General features: G+C 35.6%; 2 protein-coding genes across 6 annotated transcripts; one reads left to right on the top strand and one right to left on the bottom strand.

The window, feature by feature from the left end:
- LOC109719632 lies at positions 5,484–11,306 on the top strand. The gene is made up of 5 exons (XM_020246406.1): positions 5,484–6,145; positions 7,045–7,162; positions 8,628–8,980; positions 9,359–9,457; positions 9,545–11,306. The coding sequence occupies exons 1-5, from the start codon at positions 5,484–5,486 to the stop codon at positions 10,677–10,679; spliced, it is 2,367 nt and encodes a 788-aa protein (XP_020101995.1). The 3' UTR covers positions 10,680–11,306.
- On the bottom strand, positions 13,761–24,778 carry LOC109719600 (acyl-CoA-binding domain-containing protein 4). 5 transcript variants are annotated; one of them, XM_020246372.1, is made up of 17 exons: positions 24,658–24,778; positions 24,320–24,433; positions 23,091–23,202; positions 22,565–22,723; positions 22,401–22,478; positions 22,099–22,203; positions 20,832–20,898; positions 20,666–20,727; positions 19,770–19,909; positions 19,413–19,539; positions 19,220–19,334; positions 18,647–18,735; positions 16,961–17,044; positions 16,333–16,659; positions 14,821–15,354; positions 14,294–14,353; positions 13,761–14,180 (listed from the first exon to the last, which is right to left on the bottom strand). In XM_020246372.1, the coding sequence occupies exons 2-17, from the start codon at positions 24,364–24,366 to the stop codon at positions 14,103–14,105; spliced, it is 2,184 nt and encodes a 727-aa protein (XP_020101961.1). In that variant the 5' UTR covers positions 24,367–24,433; positions 24,658–24,778; the 3' UTR covers positions 13,761–14,102. The 5 variants fall into 5 exon arrangements, with proteins under 5 accessions (XP_020101961.1, XP_020101962.1, XP_020101965.1 ...); XM_020246373.1 differs by having other exon boundaries at positions 23,124–23,202; XM_020246376.1 differs by lacking the exon at positions 24,320–24,433 and having other exon boundaries at positions 23,124–23,202; positions 24,658–24,758.

The raw sequence follows: 25,367 nt of genomic DNA, 5'->3' as shown, positions 1-25,367 counted from the left end.
TCTAGTTGTCGGAAGTATCAATACTTTGTAAGACTCTATCATTCTCCTTTTTCGTCTTACCATTAATTGATGTTTTCTGAATTACTGTTATGTTTTAAACTGCCTATATGATAAGGTCTGTTTAGAGTTAATTATTTATCGTATGTTCTGTTTTTCCAAAAATCATTTAAACTGACATTTAGTCCAAAAACCGTTCATTTTTACCTTTTTCTATCATATCTTACCTGTCGAAAATGGACGGGGCTTCCTGTAAAACTTACCGATCAATACGGAAAACCGGAATTTTTACGTGTAAGACAGAAAGTTTCTTTTTACCTAAGTTAGAAATTACTTGTGTCTCTAAAACAGAATCAAATACAGCTACTGTAAAATCAAAAGTCATTTTTGTACGTTCTTGTAGATCCTGTGGATGTCTATCAGAAAGTACTCAAATAATTTGTACCCTAATAATATTCATTTTTATTTCAACTTGAGACATTTTTCATGTAGTTAAAGAACCCTCATTGATAACCACTCCCTTTTTATTTTAATGTTGGGGTATATCGGTTCTTTTAGAATCTATACGGTCTGTTTGAACTTTGAGAATTTCTTAATGTTAGGAAAAATCCGGACCATTTAATACGGTTTTGTAAATAGTTTCTGGATCCTTTTTAGCGTCCTGGAAATATACGATTTTGACCTTTTAGTCCTGTTTCTGTGAAATTACGGCTTCTGTATTTTAATTAATTTGTTTATTTTAGGGATCATAGACTTAATGGTCTGGATCTAGAAGGAAATTTAAGACTGATATAGTAATATCTTTGTCTGCCTACACTAAATCCGACCCCGCGTCAGAATTTTCGTTCTAGATTATTTATGTCACTGTGTTTTCTACTTTTTAATACACCTATGCGTTCGCTTTTTATATCTCTTTCTCCTTTTTATTCGTCATATCTGCGACTTAATAATCGTCATTATATACGGGATCTACGAAAGTTTGATTTACAATATTTTTTTGTACTTTATTGTTAATCTTGTCTGACACTTCGATAATGCTTTAAAAGAGTATTTTTCCTGCTTTTTCGTTCGAGGTCCACTTCCACCTAATTAAAAGTTCTGTCTTATAGGTATTGGGTATAATTAAAACTTGTATAATCTCCTTTTCTATTAAAAAAGGGACTATTTAATTCATCTCCTAAAAAACTCTTATGGTGAAAACTTTAATTGTACTACATACAACTATAAAGTCTAAGTCTGTAAAGTCCGAGTCTGTGTCTGTACCTAGGTTTTCGAGGATTAGGGGAGTATTTCGGTGGAGGATAATATTCTGTTGGAGCCTATCGGATACCGTTTCTTTTAGAGTAAATAATAAGGGTTTGATAAAAGGCAGGAGCCTTAGGATGGTGTCATAATGGTCTGCTTGTTTTTACAAACTAACTGTTGGATACCGAGACAATGGTATCTTGTAGGTTGGTAGTTCTGGTTCTGTTTTTTATAAAACAACGTACGTATTTGAGAAACTATCTTATAAAAGTCTGTCAGTTTGGGTTTCTGCGAAAAGGAAAGATACAACAAAAAGTTCCAAATTTTTAACCGTATAAACTAAGGACCTAACTACAGTAAAGGGTCTAATTTTAAAAGGTGTTGGGGATATGTTTCCAAAAGTAAGATAGAGACTTCGGAATCTGTGACGAGCGTGGGTGAAACCAGGTTTGAAAAAAATAAAGAGGGTTATAAGCGAGAAGGGGTGTATAAGTTCGGAGAGGTAGGTGGGTGTTAGAATTCTTTTTATCAAAGACACTGTTGACGAGTTGCTACCGGTGTGTCGAAGTTTTCGACTTATAGTAAACACTACTTAATGCTTGTTTCCTAGTCTTTTTAGAGGTTTCTTAACGATAAAATCTTGTCGTCTAGTCTCTGGAGTTCGTAGGAAGTGTTGTTCCATAACATAGAGATAGAGTTAGAGGGAGAAAAGGAGTAGGTTTCATAGGAGGATATTACTGCTATTGTGGTTCAAACCAAAAAGGAGGATAATGTTTGTATTTATGTGGAAAAGTTTTGAGTGATTAGGGTCATCAGGTAGGGAGGAGGAGTCATTTTGGTGAAGGATATAGTAGTCGTGGAAAAGGTGATGTTTTCAAAAGGAGGTTTTTTGTAGGTGTCGGTTAACGGTTTGGTAATGGTTTTTGACTTGGGAGAAGTCTTGGTTATGGTTTGGGATCATATCCTTTGTGACTTCTTTTTATTCTTCTAGGGTACTATGATCTTCGTAGAAGAGGGTTTTACCCGTTAAATCCCGTGTTACGAATTGGTGGACCAAGACTACTAAACATGTATAAACATGTATAAAGTCAAGACGTAGACAAAAAATTAATTGCGTAGATAGAAAGGTATATCAGGTGAATCCTGTGACGATTTTTTTTTTTTGTGTTTGGATATTGATTTTCGTATAACACCTAATTTAAGTAGTTCATTTATATGTAGTTTAAATTGCTCTCTTTCGTCATTAGTGAAGTCTATAGATGCAGTTCTAACTATATATTCTGAGTTAATTATATCCAGTTTACAATATACTTTATCGTTTTCCCAATATTTAATTGGGTTGTCCCCCATAATTTCTAATTTATCGAGTTTATGTAATATTTCGTCTATGTCTTGTTGGTTTCTAATAAAGCCTATATTTAAGAGGGTTTTTTCCCAATTTACAAAGTCGTAATCCATACAAAATGAGTTGTCGTCAAATAATTTTTCTAGATTATAAGAAAAATCATTATGCCAAGTGTCAAAATCTAATAAGTCTGTTTCGTCTGTTATTTTGTCTAGACAACAAGGTTCTCCTTTGGAGCAATTGTCACAGCAATCTATTCTATCTTTTAAGGGTTTCTTTGCTTTCTTTTGTACTGGAGTCATTGTGATATGTTTGTAAAATTTAACATAATCTCTATTGATGCTTATTCCTCCTAAAAAATGAAGCATAAAATTTAAGCCTAATACAAAGTCTGCACTTATTTTCATTTTGCGTAACCAGACCTTGGGAATGGTATAGGTTTCATTGAATGTATTACATGTATCTAAGAAGCTAATTTTTGCATTTGTGACATACTGTGTATACTTATGAGCAGTACCATCCATTTGGATTCCACTTGTTGGTTCTTTTGCTGTTTTTCGATAATTTAGAGGGACTAAATCTGTGTGTATTAGACATGTTGTACAGCCAGTGTCTATTACTGCTTCTGTTTCAAAGTCTTTATTTCCTATTTGTATTTTACATGGAACAATTAGGCTTCGTAGTTTTAATCCTTCATTACAGATATAGCTATCTTCATATACTCTTAGAGTTTCTTCTTCATAATACTCAGATAGTTCTGTTATATTTTCACGGATCTCAATTCCTTTTCCTTTGTTTGTAATATCTTTGTTTTTTCGTGGATTGTCTTGTTTTTCTAAAATACTGACTCTAGCTTCTAATGCTATGATTCGTTTTTCATGAATATTTAAGTGTTCAATTTCAAAAGTTCTTTTAGGTTCCGAATTTGTAAATTGTCTGTTAAACTTTTTGTTTAAGCAAATTGAACATGCTTCAATTTTACATAAGCGACATTTACATCTAAGTTTTCTTTCTGGAAAGAAATTACAGTATGTGCAAGGTCTATGGTCATATCCTTGTCTTTCTTGCCAATCATGGCTGCATTCTTCATCTAAATTCATAAGGGTCATAAAATGGATAGTAGGGTCATGAAATGAAGTTTGAGATATTTCAAAGAGGTGTCTTATGTCTTTTAGAATATCTTCCTGTTCTGAAAGATCATCGAACAGAATCCTAATATCTTGAATAATTTTATTTTGGTCCTTAGTATCTAATAATCTTTGCCAGCAGTGCTTTGCGGCGTTAGAGCGAGGTTCTCTGAAAACTGTACGCCAGGAGAGTCTTGTGCACCAACACTGTGTCTTAAGTGGTATTATCCACATTAGAAAATTAAATTTCATCATAAGTCCGAGTTTTAGGAAAATTGCATCATCGAAAATTTAATGAGATAAAAAGTTTTAGAAATATATAAAACATCCGACAAAATTTTTATCATAATTTCTAGAAGGGAGTACCAGACGGGACCTACTTTAAAAAAAAAAAAAAGTTTTTTTTTGAACAACAGATTATCTTCCACAACGGAGATCTTAAATTTGAACTTCATCCTATTTTTATTCATACTTCAAATATCCTTTAAGGCATATATTTATTTCTTTCCTTTTCTTTTTTACTGTGAACTTTCTATCAAACAATTTCATCTAGACATCCATCTATCCATCCCAATTAAATTAATTTTTAATAGTGACCGACATCGTTTCCGCCTACAAATACCCTTTAATTTAAATTTTTAAAACTTAAGTTAAAACGTTAAAAAAAAAAAAAACCCGCGTGACTGTCACCTTTTCGTAATTAGCACTAATTACGCCACTTAATTTTTAGACCGAAAAAATTCGTAAAAAATCCTAAAAAATCAGAAATATTCCCACGAGTCTTTTGCTACCTCTGTCCAAAGTGACCGACATATAGTTTCCCCTCTGTGAATTTTTCTGTTCAACATTCACTATTTTGCATAGTAAATCTGCATGATTCTTACATGAATAGTGCCCTGCATAGTATTTTTTGCATAGTAACTTAAATAGTACTTTTATCTACGTACGCACTAATTCTGCATAGTACCCTACGCTAATTAGCTTTTTTCTTGCGACATCAGAAAAATTTTTAAAAAATACCCAAAAAATTGTTAAAATTTCAACTTTCTCTTTCTTACCCTCACTTTTCTTAACCAGTATCTTCTAAGACTTAATTTTCAATATATTACATAATCTGACCCAACCCCAAACATATTCCCAAAAAATATTTTAAAATTCCTTTTAGACTTTAGAGTTTTTTTTGCTTCTTTCAAAGGTTTGTTTTCCTACATACCTTTAGGGTTTTTTCTAAAAAGACTAGGATTTTATTTTCTAAAAAATTCTCATATCAAAACAGGATTTTTATTATAATACTTATAGTTTGTGTTTAAAAAACTCTCTGCACCTTCTTTAGGGTCTAGGTTTTAGGGTTTAGGGTTTAACTTAATACACTCGCCCTGGCCCCGCCCGCGTGGTGCTGACGTGGCGCCTGCGTGGCAGGTCCAGGGCCATTTTTATAAATTAAATTTTGACAGTGCTATTTTTAAAATAAAAATTTGTCAGGGGGCTAAATGCAAAAAAAGCTCCTTTGTAAGATATATGTAGAAGTATTTTTTGGGAATAAATTAGCTTGTCCCCTCCTCTTATAAAAAATTCAAAAAAAATTCAAAAAAAAATTTTAAACCCTTGGATGGAGGGTGTACCAGTAATAATTTTTTTTTATATAATTTTCGGAGCGTTAATTGTAAATAAAGGACTTTTATAGGGGTAAATGCGAAAAAAACCACTTCTTCGTCTCCTCTAAAACCCCAAAAACCCCTTCGATCTCTCCCTCTCCCTCTCCATCTCCCATGGCGTTTTCTCCTCTCTCTCTCCTCCTCCGCCGCGTCAAAAACCTACCTTTACCCTCTCCTCCTACTCCGCTCCTCCTCCGCCCCCGCCCCCGCCCCTTCTCCTCCTCCTCCCCCGTCCGGCTCCCCGACCCCCCCGACGCCTCCGACCCCTCCAAACCCCCCTCCCTCTCCGCGCGCCTCTCCTTCGTCTTCGACCAGATCGACGCCCTCGACCGCCGCCGCCGCGATCTCTCCGCACGGGACGACGCCCTCCACCGCATCCGCTCATGGCGCCGCCCCAACCCGCCCCTCCCCGACGAGAACAACGACGTGGTCGAGGCTAAGAGGACGAAGGACGAAGCGGAGGATGAGGAGGTGGAGGTGGCCGGAAATGGCGGCAACGAGGAGGACGAGACCATGAGGGACGTTCTCAGGAAAGAGGTGGAGCTGGTGCATCCGTGGCCCGAGTGGATCGAGCTCATGGAGCGCCTCGCCCAGCAGAAATACTTTGACCTCCGCCGCGACAGCGGCGGTGGCGACGACGAAGCCCTAGTCGCTGCCAACGTGCCCATCGACCTCTCGGAGGTTAAAGACGAAGTAGGGTTCGATTTCTCGAGGGATTGGACCACCGTGCGCAACGCGTGCATGAACTTTGGCCGCGACCGCTTCGACATTTTGAAGTATGGAATTCAATTTCAGAGCCTTTTGGTAGCAGGGATTTGTGCAAAATCTGATCTTCATCAGTAGAATTGTTAGAATTGTTACATTTGATAGGAGTTCCCTCTTAAACATAACAACAAACAGTTGGTGTGCTTCTCCATATCATATGCTTGTTTCCCTGTCTCACTCAATTAGTCCCCTGCATTGCCAATTGCTACATTTTTTATCCGTACAGTTTACTCTTCCATGGATAAACCCAAAAATTTGGCATGATTGTATTTAAGATTATACTGAATCATCTTCCTAATAGATACAAAATTTAAATCGAGGCACCCCATTCTACGACAGATCTGAACCTACCCTCTATTTTTGGCCTTAAGTGAGTCTAGTATTTCTGGCAATTGTGCGATGGCTTCTGAGTTGATAGATGATGTTGGCTTTACTTAATTTGAATGAATCAAAAATTGATTGTAGGTTTTCTCTTTTTGGTTGTAGATGTTTCTATTTCGATTAGATAAATGTTTAAACATAGAACACATATTGTATGCCAATTCATTCGTTTCAACTTTTTTGCATCCCAAATTTAGTAGCTATCGAAAATTTTGGATATATTTGAGACAAGATTAAAAGTGCGAGGTTGAAATTGCAACAACTTGGCATGCGGGGGCAAAAATCAAGAAATGGAGGATAGTAATGGTTGAGTTTTGCAATTTAGCCAAATATTTTTGTGGTAGGAGTTTTCTTGTTATCAAACTGTGGTAGTGGAAAAAAGAGATGTGTAATCTGAGATTTTGGTTAATTTCTTGTGCTTGATAGGGTTTCTTTTGCCCATAAGATCAACCAGTTGGTGTGCTTCTTCTTTGCTATGATTATTGACTTACTAGTAGACGACGAGTAATGATTTGAAAATATAAAACAGGTCTCTGTCGAGGAAAGATCTTCAACTTCTGGTTGGTCACGGTTGTCCGAGCACGGATCCGAAGGTGGTTTTCTCAGCAAAGTTGTTGAGAAAGCTTGTCCATCTTGATGAGGGAGATGTATGTGGTTTGTTGCTCATTTCTATGCTTAAATTATTTTGATCTTCTCGGAATCTCGATAGTCATATAATCAGAAATTGAGTAATCATAATTTTCTTTTTTTCGTTTTGCTGGATATGTTTCTGAACTTTGGAAATGACTTCTACTGCGTGTAAACAAATGCCTAAATAAATTTATAATCCAGAGGAATTTGATTGCATAAAAGATTTATTGCCATGCCGCAGTTTCCTGAGAAAAACTTGAAAGCTATTCTCTCATGTTGATTTGTTATCTTGTTTGTATTCCGCCCTGATATCCTTATCATCTTATGAAATTTGTTGAAGCACCCTGTGTAGTAAATAGGGCAGGTTTTAAATTTGCTAAACATGGAAAACTAGAGAGTCTTAGTCCAAGAGTAAAACTCTATTTGAGCAGAGATACGGAAAAAAAAAAAAAAAACTGAAACCCATCAATCTTCCCATATTTCGGTCAAATGATAATGTTGTCTCATCATGTTGCGAGAATAGTTCCCAAATACACTCTTGCGGTTATAATACTTCTGTTTTGTAGAAGAGTTCTTCCTAATTGTTACAATGATTTCTCTCAAGTTCTATTGATTCTTAAGTTGTCAATCGCTGCTGCTTTACATTTGAGCTTTTTTACTGTAGTCCTAGTTTTTCTGTGCTTGGAAGATGAGTAATGCACTCTTCCTTGTGCACAACTTTTTTCTGTCCTTTTTGGTTATGTTCTTTTTTTTTTTTAATAATGTTTTTGTACTATTCATGTATTATCACCACATGAATCAAATTTTCACTGTCCACTTAATTTTCTTTTTGCTGCTTTCTCGAACTCTCTACTATTTCTTGCCATGTTTGAGCATTTGGTGAACAAACTTGCTTCAGCAATTATTTTTAGTACTTTAATATTCTTTTGTTTGTTTTTATTTTTCTAATCAAATGTACCAAAATCAATCATACATTTCAAGCTAATACAAAATATTATACGGATCTGACAGTAATATACTCAAATTATTTGGATTAGTCGCATTGAATCTGACATTGTATCAAGATTTTAAATAAAATTTCCTTTATTTTTGTTATTGCTATTTGGCTAAATACAAGCTTCATGATGTTTACCTTTCTTTCCCCCCCCCTTTAAGTTCTATACTCAGGAGTGGCCTTAGTTTCTCTATTTTGGAATTTTTGCAAACTCTATCTTTACAGATTTCTTTTAATGACACAAAAACACAAATGTGTAAACATGAGTTTGCAAACTGATCAACAATAACGAGAATGAAGAAGTCAACCCTTGCCGCCTTTAACTGCATAGTACCTGAGGCAAACAAAAGATAAAGGCTTGAACAATGCCGAACATGTGCTTATTACCGTAACCTCTAAACAAAAGGACTAAATATGCGTTATTAATTATTGTAGTTTAATAATACGGACTTCGAATCAAAGATATTTGGCTTGGAATGGCTTTTCAGGTATGCAGTTCTTGCAGTTTAAGAAATTCCTGTAGCAGAGGTTATATCCTCACACGTAAAGAGGACGAGGCTCGAACTCTTGATGTCATGCGCGTGTTGCTGACGTTTGGTTTCGATCACATAAATGGGGCAGTCGAAAACAAGCTGCTTACAAAAATGAAGTCCGTGAAAACTGTTGTTAGGAAATTAATACATGAGATTGTCAAGTTGAGTGCAGTCCCAATTGATCCGAATCTGCCACCGCCCGTTATTAAGAAGCCTCCTCCTAAAGTAAAGCAGCCGCCTCCACCTCCGAGAAAACGAGTAGGGCGTGATGATGTGGAAATGAAGAAAGGAGATTGGCTTTGCCCCAAGTAACCTTTTGATTCCTCTATAATTTTGTTCACCATGGTTCCACTTTGGCCAAGCTTCTGGAAGAGCTTCTTTATTTGGAGAGTAGAAGCCAGGTGTTTGGTAAAATAAGAAAAGAAAAATCTATGCTTCTGGCTTTGGCTGGGAGCCCAAAATTAGCTTCTGCCCCAAAAGCGGAATATCCAATTTCAAAGTTCTGCTTCTACCTACTATATAAACCTGTCAGGGAGATGCTAATGAAAAACTTTTAGGGCTGTAAACAACCCTATTCAAACAGCACTTTTGCAGGTCCCTTGTACCGAAAGTGGCCCAAGCATCGTTCTGCATTCTCTAAACCAGTTCATTAGTTGGCTAAATTTTCTTGTTTTATTTTCTCTCAGGTGTGACTTCATGAACTTTGCGAAGAACACTGTTTGCTTGCAATGCGATGCGAAACGTCCCAAGAGGCAACTCCTCCCAGGTGAATGGGAGTGCCCTCGGTAAGTATTTATTGCCAAAATTGTCCAATACCGTTAATTCCTCTATTTGTAGATATTGCGTATCTGAGCATCTTTTGTTTTGGTTAGGTGCAACTTCTTGAATTATAGGAGAAATATGGCATGCTTTCATTGCGAGCACAAGCGCCCACCTGACGAGTACACCGAGAACCAAATGGAAGAAAGGCAATCTGGCCCAAGGATGAGAAGAGAAGGAACTCGTAGGGTTTCCGACGTTTCCAATGCTTGGAACTTTGATTTCGACGACAATGAATCGGACGGTGCAGATGTTGCGGCCTTTGAGTTTGCCGATTCTCATAAAGTAACTGACAACTCTTCTGCGAACACCAAGTCCTATAGAGGAATTGCTGGAGAATTCGAAGATGAAGAGGGCAGCAGAAATTTCTCAAAAACAGATGAAAGAAAACCTAATTCACGTTCTCAGAGACAGGGATTCGATGATTTTGATGATGAAGATGATGACATCGATAACTATGAGCTTGATATGTCGAAAAATAATGAATCAGGTGGAGTATCGATGAAGAACTTCTCTGAGCTAGAGATGACCTCTGATTCAGAGGATTTTGCTGACTTTGGCCGGACAAGAAATTCCAAGAAAAGTGCGATTGAAGATTATGTAACAGAATCAGATGCTGATGATCGGGCGAATCACCCCTATTGGAGATCTAGTGAACGTGCAGATTCTCGACAAAGAAGCGGAGGTAGGACGAAAGATCTTATTTCTGATTCTGATGACGATACAGATGAGGATTTTAGATCTAAACGAGGAATTGAATTAGAGTCCGATGATGATTACCACTCAGATACAACTAGGTTCAAGTCGAGAGGACGTAATTCGGGCTCAGATACAACTAGGTTCAAGTCGAGAGGACGTAATTCGGGTTCGACAGGTTTGAGTAGATCAAATAAGAGCGCGAACAAGAGCTCTTTTACTAATCGCGGCGATGATTGGACTGCAAGAGATTCACGCAGGTATGATCGAGGTGCTCGCGGAGATGGTTATAATGGATTGAGAGGGAATCGGGGATCAAAATTTTCTCCAAGGGATAAAAGAGGTCCAAGGAGAGATGAGTACGGCGGTCAGAGAAACAATCGGGACGAATTTAAGAATAGGCAATCAGAACGAAATAATTATTTTACTGATCGATCTAGTAGTTTGGATTATGATGATGATAGACCACGCAGGCGCATAATCGAGAGATAGGAAAAAAAAAAATAAAAGAAAAGTATGGAATCAATCTTCTTGTGGGATGTCGGCAAGTTTTGATAACAAGAAGCTCTTGTGAAGTCTTTGCTTGTTAAAATATGATACAAGTTAAAATGATTACATGGGGATGTTCATTTATCGTATCGGTTTTGAAACTTCAGGAATCGGTCTCAGCTGCTGTGACCAAACAGCTTTCCCTTGCACTCTTCTTTCCTTTGCTGCTGGAGTGACAAACCATGCGAAGTTCTCACAGAGCTCAAAAGAAAACCTTCATTTTGCCGACTCGTGTAAAATAATCGCTTCTTCCGGAAGCTGGAAAACAGTTTTGCGAATTGATTATGCCGAGCAGTCTCTGGCATAATATGCAAAGTTGTTATAATTATTTCCGTTCCTTTCTGTATTCTTTAGTTCGCTTTGTAAACGATCTAGGCGATTTCTAGATGTCTACTTTAAACACTTGATTTGCAAGCAAAATTAGTGCTTAAATTTCTTTGGCATGGGTTTTTAGGGAGGTCTCTTTGATGTTTATATAGATATATTGTTGTAACAGCATTGGAGCTGAAAAAAGTTGAATGTCTTCCCTATTTCTAATAAATTCGTTAGCAAATGCCTCTAATATGCATATTTTAACCTTCATAGCAATTGCTACATTCTCAGTATGAAAATTGTGGTTTAGCGCAAAATACCGAACTAAGGGTTGTTTAATTTATGACCCGTTTGGTTTATGGTTTGTAATATTTTCGTAGCTCTCTATATCTTTTTGTTGAAAATATTCAAATTATTGCAATTCAACTGAAGTTTGGTTTACAGTTTGCAATATTTTTGTAATTCTCTGAAAATATTCAAATTATTGCAATCCAATAAAGTTAGATAGTCTTAAAAGGTGTAAGTGATGCAGTTGAATCATTATAGATTCTCGGTTGCTAGGAATACTAGATTATTATGGATTAAGAGGTTTTTTTTTATTTTCATGCTTAATGAGAAATTTTAGTAGTCTATTAGTAAAAATCATATATATATATNTATATATATATATATATATATATATATTATCATTATATATATTTTATATATTATCATTATCATTAAGTAGTTATAAGAGAGCATAACTACACGTACCAAAAAATAACTACACAACAGTTTTTTTTTCCTTAACCGTACGGCAGTTATTTTTTTTCCTAAACTGCACAACAGTTATTTTTTTTTCTTAACCGCACAACAGTTATTTTTTTCCTAAACCACACAACAGTTATTTTTTTTTCTTAACCGCACAACAGTTATTTTTTTCCTAAACCACACAACAGTTATTTTTTTTTCTTAACCGCACAACAGTTATTTTTTTTTTCTCTTTTTTCTTTGATTGTGAGGCATATTCATCTTTCACAGTTAATATCTAAAACGTTACAAATTTTATCATTCATATGTATGTATTACAAGTAAATGCCGTTATTTTATTAATGTTATCATCCATATGTATGATAGATGGAGGCAGACTTATTTTCCACCTTTATGCACCATCTTTCTACAAAAGGCAAGTTTGTTTCAAAATTTGAAAATAATTACGTGTAATGATTTGGTCGGTTTGTAATGTATATATTATCTTCTCTTTTTTTTTTTTTCAGGATGCATACCACACTAGCTTTGGATTTCGTCATACTATTGAAATTTTCAGAGCGCATAAATATTTGCCCCTATCCCAAGAAATACTCAATAATTACTTTTGGGAGGTATGTTTGATATTTATATTTAAATTTTTGTTTGATTTGTTGAAAATAATTGATAAACATACATGACTAATTATTCGCAATAACAAGAACTTTTTAGTTTAAAGGAATCATAATATGAATCATGCTTCACAAGTTCTAAAAAATTACTTTCCAAATTTAGTCACTTAAAATTCTTCAAAAAATAAGTTTACAAAATTAGTCATAAAGAATTTGAAATAAGATTAATTATATATAAATAATAATTATGTTAAATTTCTAATGGATTTGAACCTTTTTACTTCTTCATTTAAAATTTTTTATTTTAAATTATTTACTTACATTTTATTAGTATATCATGATAGTATTATTTTAATTTGATTCAATAATTTTTCTAATAATAAAAGCTTAATATGTAAAAATTAATATATATTATATAAAAGTTGTCATAAAAAGATATTAGAAAAACTTAATATATAAAAATTTAAAATTTGAAATAAAATTAATTTTCTTCACCATTTCAATATTGAGTATTAAAAAATATATAAATAATAATTATGTTAAATTTCTAATGGATTTGAACCTTTTTACTTCATTTTAAAATCTTTTTATTTTAAATTATTTACTTACATTCTATTAATATATCATGATAGTATTATTTTAATTTGATTCAATAATTTTTCTAATAAAAGCTTAATATGCAAAAAATTAATATATATTATATAAAAGTTGTCATAAAAAGATATTAAAAAAACTTAATATGTAAAAATTAATATTATATATTATATAAAAGATGAAATTTAAAAGATAAAATTAAAATCCGTGCATTGCATGGGTTAGTTGCTAGTATACTATAGTTTCTGACAACATTTCAAACCAAATATACTATGTTCATGCATTCAGCCAGAGCCAAAATATTAGTACATATTGTGCAGAAAGATTGAATTGACTCGTACACGCAGTTCAATGTGCCACATAAATATGCCAATTTTATAAACAATATACATTGACACATTGTGGAAAAACCCAAGCATTTTTCTTATTCTAAAAACTTGACTTGAAAACAGAAAAAACTTAACTTGAAAACAGAACAAAGCACGCTGATCAAGACGACACTGGATCACACTTCTCATCTACTAAGTACTACAAAATTTAAATTTTCGAATAAATCGGAAAGATGTGCAGAATAAATTATTCACACATCCAACAAGAGCCAAAATATTTATCTTTATAGGTTATTAATATATTAGCATATATTATACATAAAGATTTACTAATTGGTTCACACATGCAGTTCAATATGCTGCATAAGTCTGCCAATGCATAAACAACAACAACCAAAGCATTCTCCTAACAATTATTATCCAAGCTGAGATTTCTCCATAAAGCAAATGTGTTCCATTTGTTCATTTCAATGAAATTAATTTAGAGAACCTTAATGTTAAGAAGATAAGAGAGAAGTTAAACAATTTTAAGCCCATTCTCCTTCACAATGCAGAGGCAAAAACTAATTTTGTCGCCAGCACAACATTGACAAGGATGTGAATACTCATTCTAACATTTGATTACATGGTGCAACAACATCTACATATACTTTGGAAAGGTGGTTATCAACTTACTATGTACATCCACAAAAGAAACCAAAAAGGGTGAATTCCACATAATTTGAGTTCTTGCTAAGAGATATATTAACCAAAATGGATAGATTTTTGCTTCACTAATGGTACGGTTTCCTTGGCGTGGGCGCTCTGTTCTCGGCGGACTGCAATCGCTGCTTGAGATGAAACACTTCCACCTATCAAATAATGCGAGATCTTTAGCTTATCTTCGTTAAAATTTAAAAAAAAAAGAAGTGAAGGAAGATTAATTCTGCGATGCTATGTGATTCAAATTGATTTAGCATGAAACCTGCAGCTGAAATGCTCTTGCCCTTTCTCCTGCCAAAACCCCCCTTGTCGAGTGCAGCTCCTACACAATTAAGTCTTTTCTTAGTCATGCATGATTATTCGTTAAAAGTCAGACTAACCAACAAACTTTAACAATTGCAGCTTGCTCAAAATTATTAAGCATGTTGTACAATTCATCCTTCTTAACAACTTGGATCAAAATGCTTCAAGTTACCAACATCAGTGTTCTATGCCTTAAATGTTCCAGCGCCGTCACGAACATTTTGAGAGTGGAGCCCCACGTCACTTATTAGACACATTTAAAACATGTCCTATTCTCTTCCAAGCATAAACTTATCTAGGATTCTAGAGTCACGACCATCCTCGACATGGAAGTACCCTTGAGAGTGGCTTTGATATGATTTGTAAAGCCCAACTAGCCAACTACCGCTAGTAACTCGACAAAATACGGTGTTTAACCTCACAACCAAAAGCAACGAAAGAACGCAAATACAGTGGATTAAAAAAAAGCTGAGATAACAAGCTTGCCTTTTGGGTGTCGTCTAGAATAGCTTTTAGGAAAGCCACATCATGCTCGAGCCTCACGTTGTCAGCATGGACGGCATTCGAGAGGCTGTTTGCTTCTTCCTGGGCAAGCTCTAAGCTTGCCAGCTTCTCTTTTAGCACTTCCGCCTCCTTCAAGGCATCTGCAAGTCTCCTCTCTGCATCCTCTCTACTCCTAACAGCCGAAGATAAGCTTTTTTCGGCTGTTTCCTTGCTCGACAATGCAGCTGTAAGCTGCTCTTCTAGCAAGCTGTTTTTACGAGTCAAGCTTGCTATATTGGTCTTATTGGTCTCGTACAGTTGGTAAATGTTGGAAGGGCTAGTAAGAAGGGCCGCTCGTCCATCGGCCTCTGGAGGCACACCATGATCGGCGTCTGGAGTAAGGGTAATATGTTTAAGCTTTTGCTTCCCAATCGTGCATTCAGAGTCGACTAAAGTTTCTTCCTTCGCAGCTAAAATTCCGGCAATATCCATCTGAACTGCAGTTTCCAGCCTCTTCTTGCTCTTTTGCTCTCTTGCCTACCGAGATGCAGGGCAGATGATAGAGAATGAATCAGCTTTTTTGTTTTTCACATGCATGAGACTAACAAGAAGACTAGGTTTCCATATAAAAAATTAGGATGAGTGTTGCACATTCATGCATATTCATATATGTATGCATATAATGAACTGAGCTAGTCTCCTATACTATCTATAGTACCGGGGCTTCGGTACTATAGTCTCGTTTTCGATCTTAGGGTGTTCAAATCAACGATCCACACCGTTAAAACTGATCTAAGGTATTTAAAGTTTTTAGAAATAAAATTTTATATTTTTTTGACATAGTTTACTTTATGATCAAACCATTTCAAAATAGTCAATTTTTAATGGCTACTATGGCGAGTTTGGAGTTTAACGGTGTAGAAAAATCTAAATTTCTTCAAATTTTGATAGAAAATACTTTAAACTATCTAGATTAAGATTAACATTCTTGATCTTGAATTTAAAAGTCATATGCTCAAATTTTAAAGATTATTCAATTTCCACCGTTCATTTTGACATAATTTTTTACTAAGTAAACGATGTTGAAAAAAACTAAAATTTTATCCCTAAGAACTTCATATATCCTAGATCATATTTAACGGTGTGGATCGTTAATTTGAACACCCTAAGATCAAAAACAACACTATAGTAACGGACCTCCGGTACTATAGATAGTATAGTAGCCTAATTCTAATGAACTTATCTATCCAAAAAATAAATTCCTACAAGTTAACAATTAGGTAGGGGTTTGTGCATCACCAATTAAAAATCAGAGCTTTTAAGCTTTCATTTTAAGGTCTAGGTTTGAGTTCTATTGCTGTGTAAGTATTACACTGTTTTCAACACACATTCACACTCACACTTCATACTTAGTCTTACACTTTAGTCTGGGAAATTTTCAACTAATTATACAAATTCCGGCTTTCTTAGGGGAGGGAGAGAGAGAGAGAGAGAGAGAGAGAGATATTTTAGTACCGAACAGTCATCACCATCTCTATGCTTCTCAATTTCAACAGGCTTCTGCAACTTTCGAGCTAAACTGCAATCCTCTTCTTGGTGAAATTGTTTACGAAGTGAAACACTATCGGAAATAGGATGTGGATCGAGACGATCGACCAAGGAATCTGATAGAGATTTCCTGCCAGATGCTTGCTGATCCACTGCAGATGCGAGACTGCTCCTAGCAAGAGAATCAACAGAGGCAAGCTCTTTGGATCTTCCGTAATCTTCGTACAAATCGGTGACTGGGGCGGATCGCCAGCTCATTGAACGATCAATCTGGACAAGTACTAGTACTTCAACCTGCACCCATAGATTGGTCACATTTTGAATTGCTATAACCATAAAAAATCATCTATTTACACCCCTGTAAAATCTGGATTTTCATATATGCACCCAGGACTGCAGGTTTTTCTAAAATTACCCTCATCTTCCTTGGAAAGTCATCCAACTCATGGGGTATGTAAAACGGTATACATGTAAGATATAAAGTTTTTGGAAGTCGTATATGAAAATTTGGTGTTTATACAGGTATAGAGGAAAAGTAGAATTTTTTTTTTTTTTTCAGGTGCATATATGTAATAAACAAGCTGAGATCTTCAACCTTGTTAGATGCCTCCTTTACTTTTCCCCCAAAAGCGACCAGTAAAATCTTGTCCTTGTGCTGTACCGGAACCATGCTGAATCCCTACACAGAAATGAACTATCTGGTTATTTGTTTTTGAATGAAAGAGTTTTAGTTACGTAGTCCTCAATGTCATCAGGATAGCCAACGGACAAATAACTTGGTAACATTTTTCGATAAACAAGCAATTTTGCCATTAGTCATCAGACATTACTGAAATGCTGCTGAAATGTTACAAGAAAAATCCATGAAAAAAAGATATTCAGCACTGTGGTAGGTCCACAGGACTAATATTCAACTTTACTATATGGACGATGGTATGACCTAATCAATGTGCCTCGTAATGTTACATTACGGCCCTCTTTGGATGTTGAAACAAGTTCTCCCGCGAAAACTTGTGCGGTATGAAGATTTTCTTGTATGATTGTAAGATAGAAGTTTGATTTTGGCTCTTTGAAAGGTCTTGGCATCCATGATATGGTAGGATATTATATTTCACCTACAAGGTGATTTTTTCTTAGGTAAAAACGTATAGAACTTACCTGCACTATGATCATTTTAATTCAGTTACCCAACCTTTCAAAATCTACCTAACCTTGCAACTTGTTTGATTTAAGTCAGTCGACGGGATTTTGACTTCAAATTTTGGATGTGTCGTTTATCTTTACATATTTAGTTAGTATACTTCATGCAATTCTCGCAACTATACATTCATTAAAGTGATTAGCTTAAATTGTGAAGCCAAAGTACCGTTAACTAACTCAAATCAAACAAATTGAAAGGTCAGGTAGTAAAATCAAAATTTTGAAAGATTGAGTAACTGATTCAAAGTGGTCCATAGTTCAGGTAAGCTCTATATCTTTTACCTTTAATCTTATTTTGAAAAATTGACTGGTAGGCCAAATACGGTATGCCTTTTTAGACATTTGATCATGTTCCTCGGCTACCAAATACTACAAGCTTCTACAACAAATGAAAGAGATATGCTAAACAAGATATTCATGTGTACAAACAATGCCTACAAGAAAAAAATTAGTATCTACAAGCACGCTTATTACTATGATAGGGAAAGTGATTTAATCAATACAGTCGACACCAACACTGAACGTATAATCCCCTATAATCCTATATTATTGGTGTCATATTGGCACATTCATTTTTATCTATTATCTTTTCTTGCAGCCCATTTCTCTATGTTTTCACAAAAGAAGCATTATAATAGCTAATATCACTCATGAGATAAAAAGAGAAAATTTATTTGTTTTACCTTGCCTCACTACGGAGTATGATAAAATTTTTTCCATGTGTAAATCCGTATATGCATGTTTATATGTATAGGTATGTAGATTGTTTGGAGAACTAGTCCAGTTAACCAAGAAAGCTATCTCCCCTTCCCGGTTCAAAATCAATCAGGCAAATCCTAATGATAAAGACAACATGTTGAAAAGCATTACATGCATGGCCATTTCGAAAGACACCATGTCACATTCTCCTAAGAAATTTCCTATTGCCGTAATTATAGGCATTGAGAAAATATAATCTCAGCATGGTTTTTTCTGAGAAAACAGTCATAAGATTGAAAGGTTTCCACAGATTATCTTCCATATAAAAACTAGAAATTGCCAAAGACTCTCGAGCCAATATGATCTAAAGCGCAAATTTTACCTTGTTGGTGATAATAGAAGTGCTAGGTGGTGTCACAGACTCGGACCACTCGAGTTTGATAACATCAAAGACCAATGTTTCTGCGTGTCCTGGAAAAAAAGAATTGCACGTCAGAATGAAAGCGATATGAGGTTTGCTAAAGTAGTTGTATCCTGATTTCCAGATCTATATATTTACCTATTTTGTATTTTGTACTGATTCTTCTTACAATAAACCAAAAAGATGATGAAAAAAATTTACAAATGAAACAACGGTAAGGATATAATTCCTTTAAGGAGAGGACATACATCATAATATGACTATTTGATGAAGAAAGGCATGACTTTTTTTTTTCACTAATTATGAAGGAAACCAGAAAATTTAATGCAGAGTACGTTCCCATCATCTATGAGTGAAGCGTGCGTCATACTCTTGTCTGTAAGTGTATTTAGTTACCGATACAAAATGCTCATAGTTTTGAGGATATAAAAATGATGGACTATACAACTGAAACCAAAGATCAGGGATTTTGAAAAGAAAATTCTGAGAAAAACATATTTATCAGAATGTATTCCATGAATTGTAGATGCATACGTCTTTTTTTGCTTCCACCCCCAATTATGTACCATTTAGTTCCACAAAGAGCTCCACAGCAACCTGCTCTGGCCGACGGATGAGATCCGCGGGTTTTCACTCTTGACCACACCATCTGACAATGTAAAGTTTGAAGCATTACATATTTTTATCAGCAGATCCTGAGGATGTCAAATGGACTATTCTCACATACTGTTTCAAAGTTGAGTGAATAAAGATCATTCAAGATCTTGGACTTTGATTGGCCTCCGAAAATAAAAAGACTTTTATCATGATAGAGAGCGGCAACATGATTCGATCTTGGCGAAGGACCTGCTCCTCTGAAGAATGAAATAGAAAGTATACATGGTAAAAAGCCATGTATGTGAAATGATACCAAAAGATGATACTATATCTAACGAAAGAAAAAGAATTTGAAACTAAAGGAGAAAAGATGTTTCAGATAATTTGCACTTTTCTTAATTCAAGAAAACTAGTTATGTACTGGTGATATTATGTAAATTAATGTTCGGCTATAAAATCTAAAGAGGAAAACTGAAAATATACTCACTTATAATGCAAGGGAAGCCATGTCAACGACTTCAGATCGAACATATGAAGGTCGTTCAGTTTTTTGCCTTTCGCGTCTTCACCCCCAAAGAGGATCAAAACAGGACCTGCTCTGATAACTGTATGGCCACTTCGGGCAACCTGAGAGTACTCCGAAAAATTAATTCATCACAGAACACCCACCACGAAGCACAAGATGCTTGTGTGTTAATTGTCATACACTATCTTAGACTGCTGAAAGGATAAATTGACAAACTATACTAGAAAGAAACACAATTTCAGCATGCTCAGTTGATGGCTACAGTTGGATTGAAAAATTGATCATGTAGAAAGAGAATAAAGGAAGTGAGCTTGCATATAAGACCAAATTACAGCATTAGTCATTCAATTAAATCATAGACCAGTAAGACATTTAGTTAACTTTCCACTAATTGCGGCCAACTTGATCCGCTAAACTAAATTTGGTGCAACCGCTAACTTCTTTTCCGCTGCACTTTAGTCAGTTTAATTAGCTGCAGATAACTCACAAACTATCCATGCTTAAGAGAGTTTCTCGCATTAAATCAGAATTTGTGAGCTACATTTAATTTTTTGCACCAAATCAAACCTGCTAACATTAGATAGTTTCTTTTGCATGAGAATCAAACTTCGTGGGCAAGTTGAATGGGTAGAAATTATCGGGTTCTTTTGCACAAAATTAAGTCAGTAGGTCAGAGTGCAATTAACTTCTTCTTTATATTATTGATGGGTTTATGTGATCCAGCACTTTCTGTGTTTAACAAGGTTTCTCCTAATAACATGAACTAAAAGATAACAATGCTAATGATAATTAAAGCATTTACAACCGAATTTATTAAGACGCAGAAACCCAGTTATTCTGAAATAATAAGGAATTACCGGGATGTCGCCCTTCGCTTCCAACTGAGACCAGCACTCTGTTTCTATATCGAAGGACCATACTGGAAAAGTTGAAAGGAGATTAACTACTTGTATTGGGAAATTTTGACAGTAAATCGAGATTAGTTAGAGCACTGAAGTTCAAAGAAGCGCGGGAAACTGCAACCTGCTACTCTGTCACTTGCAGGCTCGGTTTTCCCACCAATAAGTATAACCATTTTTCCCCACGGCACCTACAGGAAAAAAGAAAAAGAACGACTGCTATTCATGAGTATTTATTTGAACCAAAGATGCTAACAACATGCAATCCTTCAGGCTACAATAATAAAGAATCATGAAAAGATTTTCCTTTTACTTCTCAAAAAAGAATAGACTGTTTTTCAATACCACTCCAGCAGTTATATAATATTACGATCAGCTTTTCTTTACAGTTTACACCCCAGAAGAGTGAAGCCTCTGCTTCTACTACAACAGGAGCTGTTCGAGTGATTTAGTGAACAAACTTTTGAATGCTTCTTCAAGCTGCTCTATTCGAATATTGCTTTTGCAAAAGCTCCAGCCATGCAAAAGCTCCAGCCAAGCGAAAAAGGCCCAAAGACATCATTTTGTCGAAAGATTTTTAAGGCTCATGATCATCTTTCTAACAATTGGTATGACATGTGCAGGACAGCATCAAGGTGATACTTTACTTTTTCAAGTTTAATTGCTTACATACTCATACATGTCGGACAAGGCTCATACCAAAGTTTTCAAATGTCATTTGATGTACTTCAGATAAACTTTTGCTTTAAAAAATAGTTATAAGGAATAAAAGCAAGAAGTAGTACTCCCCTTTAGGCTTCGTTTGGGATTGCGGGAGATTGCGTTACGTGCGGTGAGAAACGACGATGGGAAAATATCCTGTTTGTTTCTGTACGTAATATTGCGTTCCGCATATTGCGGTTAGTCGGTTACGATATATTTTCTGCAGTCCCATCGGAGAACGCAGAAGCATATCCCTATATGCTTTTTGTCAACTCCATTCTATTTAATAGCGTTAGATCCACCTCAATACCAAACTAAGCCTTAGTAGCATTTATGTGACAACCTAAGGATTTGGCATAGTCCTATATATAAGATATAGAAGGGTTAAACCCCTTAACCCCGGCTATAGCATTTTTGGCGGCGGCTAGGCCCAAGAAGCTAAGAGGGGTAAATGAGTCTAGAGCTAGAGTAGTTCTAGAATGGGTGACCCTGTGGGAAGCGGCGCTTCACAATTTGCAAATGGCACTCGAAAATATTTCTCCACCAATCCAAATATTATAGTTACACTCATATACTATAGTGTCTCAATGTTGCGAGAAAGTCTAAATAGAAAAAAGCCCAAAGGCACTAAATTTAGTTCTAGCAAAGCTACAAATAATAGCAACCGACGATGAGGTGTCGAAGTATACCAGACAATGACCTTTGCATGAAGGAATTTTGTGAGAAAGTCCACTTGGCGACAAGTAAACCTTCGGAGAAGCAGCCACCCAGGTAAGCTTGTCTAAGCTTAGAATCTGAAAGACATATAAAGATACTTCATAGAGTTAATTACTGAGATCTTGTCCATGTATTCTCAATTTGGAATGAAAAAGAAAAAAAAAAAACTGTAACATAATCAATCAGATTATTGCTTTCGAAGTTGACAGAACAACAATCAGTGCACTTTTATAATTAATTTTTTTTTTAAAAAGAAAAAGGTAAGAACAAACACCATTGTATCGTCCAACAATCGATGGCCTGACTCGCCGCCCACAACTACCATTTTGCTCCCAATAACTGCCGCTGCATGCTATTAGGGGGGAAAGAAAAAGCAAAACATTATATTGCATTCTTAATCAAGATTGGAAATTGAACAAAAACCCAATTGCCCATTACATTAAAGCGAGGAGTTGGTTCATCTCCATCGGTTGACAACACACTCCAGTTCCCAGAATTTTCCAACACACAATCATTCAAATCAAATGCACCCGAAGAACACCTGCGAGAGAGGTCATCGGAGTGGCTTCTAACTGTCGCTGTGACCATATTCTCCCCCTGCACCATACCCAGTAATTTGATAATTTAATCATCAATAAAAAATACCGTTGATTGCAAATTCGCTCCTTAAAGTTTGAACCACATTTAATTTTCAATTCCTCCCTCAAAGTGTCAATTGTAACAATTTTGTCCCTGAACTTCGATTACGGTTCCCATTTCATCCTCAAAGTTTCAATTTTAGCCATTTTCATGCTATAGTTTAACAATTATCTCAATTTCATCCTAAGAGTCTCTCTTCTCCAAAAGGAAACTAATTAAACAAACTCCAGGGATAAAATTGTTCCAATTGAGACATCGCGGATGTAATTGAAATCAAGATCTACGGAACGGAGTAAATTTGCAATTAACATTAAGAAGATTGTACCTGGAAGCTAAAGTGTCCAAAAGAAAACCTTACATTGGACTCACTGGATCGCTTGGTAGGTCGAGCGGGGCTTCTAGGTCCCTGCAAAGGATCCCCCAAATGAATCTTCAACCTACAAAATTTCCCAAAGAAGAATCTTTTAAGATCAAAATTCGGCAGCGGAATCTTGAAGAAAGGGTACAAATGGGGAAATGACCTTGATTTAACCTCCCTAGCATCACCCGCCAAGTTTATGATAAAATACCCCAAAGAACCCATTTTACAATATTAAACTTTGTTGGGCGAATCTTCAAAAGCAAGGGAAATGGGAACAAGTTTAGGACCAAGTGGGGAAATAAGCTCAAATTTTTACCTCCCCAACTTCACCAGGCAAATTTATGATAAAATACCCCAAAGAACCCATTTTACAATATTAAACTTTGTTGGTCGAACCTCCAAAAGCAAGGGAAATGGGAAAAAGTTTAGGACCAAAATGGGGAATAAGCTCAAATTTTTACCTCCCCAGCTTCATCTGCCAAGTTTGTGATCAAATTCCCCAAAGAACCCATTTTACAAGATTGAATTTTGATGGCGGAATCTTCAAAAGAAAGGGAAATAGGAACACGTTTAGGATCAAAATGGGGAAATAAGCTCAAATTTTGCCCTCTCCAGCTTCACCAGCCAAGTTTATGATAAAATACCCCCAAGAACCCATTTTACAAGATTGAATTTTGATGGTGGAATCTTCACAAGGGAAATGGGAACAAGTTTAGGATTAAAATGGGAAAGCAAGCTCAAATTTTTACCTCCCCAGCTTCATTCGGCAAGTTTGTGATAAAATACCCCAAAGAACCCCATTCTACAAGATTAAATTTTGTTGGTCTAATCTTCAAAAGCGAGGGAAATGGGAAAAAGTTTAGGACCAAAATGGGGAAATAAGCTCAAAATTTTACCTCCCCAGCTTCATTCACCAAGTTTATGATAAAATACCCCAAAGAATCCCATTTTACAAGTTTAAATTTTGATGGTGGAATCTTTTGAAAGAAAGGGAAATGCGAACAAGTTTAGGATCAAAATGGGGGAACAAGCTCAAATTTTTACATCCCCAGCCGCATCCGCCAAGTTTATGATAAAATTCCCCAAAGAACCCACCTTTCAAAATCAGATTTTGATGGCGAAATCTTCAAAAGCAGGGGGAAACAGGAAAAATGGGCAAGATCTGAAACGGGCAAACAAGCTCAAAACTTCACCTTCCCAGCTTCATCCGCCGCCGCGAAAAGCCGAACATTTTGGGCATCGTGTGGGGCTCCTCTGCACGGAGTGCTCAGAGAGCGAGCAATTGAAGCGAGGCTTCTTCAAAGCACCTGTGTGATGGTAATTGGAGACGATTTAAGCGCAGGGTGAAAATGCTTCGGTGGAGTAGTTGGGATTGGTGGAGTGAAATTAAGAAGAAGAAGAAGAAGAAGAGGAAGAAGAAGAAGAAGAGGAGGGTTGAATGGTTGTTATGTGGTGGGAGAAGAAGCTCATCAGAGGTAGTAGTAGTAGTAGTAGTAGTAGTAGTAGTAGTAGAAACCACAATTGCTCTTACCATTTTGAGGGTGTTGTGATCCTTCACTTTGGAGGAGTAGTAGTAGTAGGAATCACCATTGCTCTCTCTCTCTCTCTCTCTCTCTCTCTCTTTCTCTTTCTCTCTCTCTCTCTCTCTCTCTCTCTCTCTCTTTTTGGATTTTGATTCCAAAAAGGGCAGAGTAGAGGAATCTTACTCTGCTGGGAAAAAATAGGAATAATTTCATTCAGCTCCCTATAATCATATTGAATAACAAACATATCCCTACAAAATTTAACTTTTTATTTTTTATCTCTGTAAAAATTCAATGATATTCATGTTTGTCCCCTTAGTTTGTTACCGTTAGAGCACTGTTTATTTTTTAACAAAAGATAAGAGAAATGACGTTTTTGCAATCATAAATATATCGCTCTCTAAAAGAAAATGCCTGGTTTGCTGCCTTTTGCTCTATTTATAAATAAAGAAAATGCTTGATCCGCTGGCTCTATTTATTTAGCGGATCATAGCTAAATCGAAATGATTTTTTTTTCTTTTATTTTTGGACCCTATTTATCACTCCATTCAAGATGGATTAGAGTGGAAGTTCTACCAATCCAGATTCATTTGCATTTCTAGTAAAAATATATGCAATTAAAAGGATGCTTAGTTTTTTGAAAAATTATAAAAAAAGTACTTTATAAAAAAAAGTAATTTTATAAAAAAAATCTTATTTTTATTAATAAAAAATTTAA

The sequence above is a fragment of the Ananas comosus genome, linkage group 13 (genome assembly GCF_001540865.1).
Source record: "Ananas comosus cultivar F153 linkage group 13, ASM154086v1, whole genome shotgun sequence".
Classification (NCBI taxonomy): Eukaryota; Viridiplantae; Streptophyta; class Magnoliopsida; order Poales; family Bromeliaceae; genus Ananas; species Ananas comosus.
The sequence above is the reverse complement of the archived record's forward strand: the minus strand, read 5'-3'. Positions and strand labels throughout refer to the sequence as shown.

Excerpts from the sequence above, each read along its gene's own strand:
- LOC109719632 (XM_020246406.1), top strand. The coding sequence starts at position 5,484 with ATGGCGTTTTCTCCTCTCTCTCTCCTCCTCCGCCGCGTCAAAAACCTA. Across the intron at positions 7,163-8,627 it reads TCCATCTTGATGAGGGAGAT|GTATGCAGTTCTTGCAGTTT; the intron begins GTATGTGGTTTG and ends ATGGCTTTTCAG. Across the intron at positions 8,981-9,358 it reads GGAGATTGGCTTTGCCCCAA|GTGTGACTTCATGAACTTTG; the intron begins GTAACCTTTTGA and ends ATTTTCTCTCAG.
- LOC109719600 (XM_020246372.1), bottom strand. The coding sequence starts at position 24,366 with ATGCCCAAAATGTTCGGCTTTTCGCGGCGGCGGATGAAGCTGGGAAG. Across the intron at positions 22,204-22,400 it reads GATTGTTGGACGATACAATG|ATTCTAAGCTTAGACAAGCT; the intron begins GTGTTTGTTCTT and ends TATGTCTTTCAG. Across the intron at positions 15,355-16,332 it reads GAGATGGTGATGACTGTTCG|GCAAGAGAGCAAAAGAGCAA; the intron begins GTACTAAAATAT and ends GCATCTCGGTAG.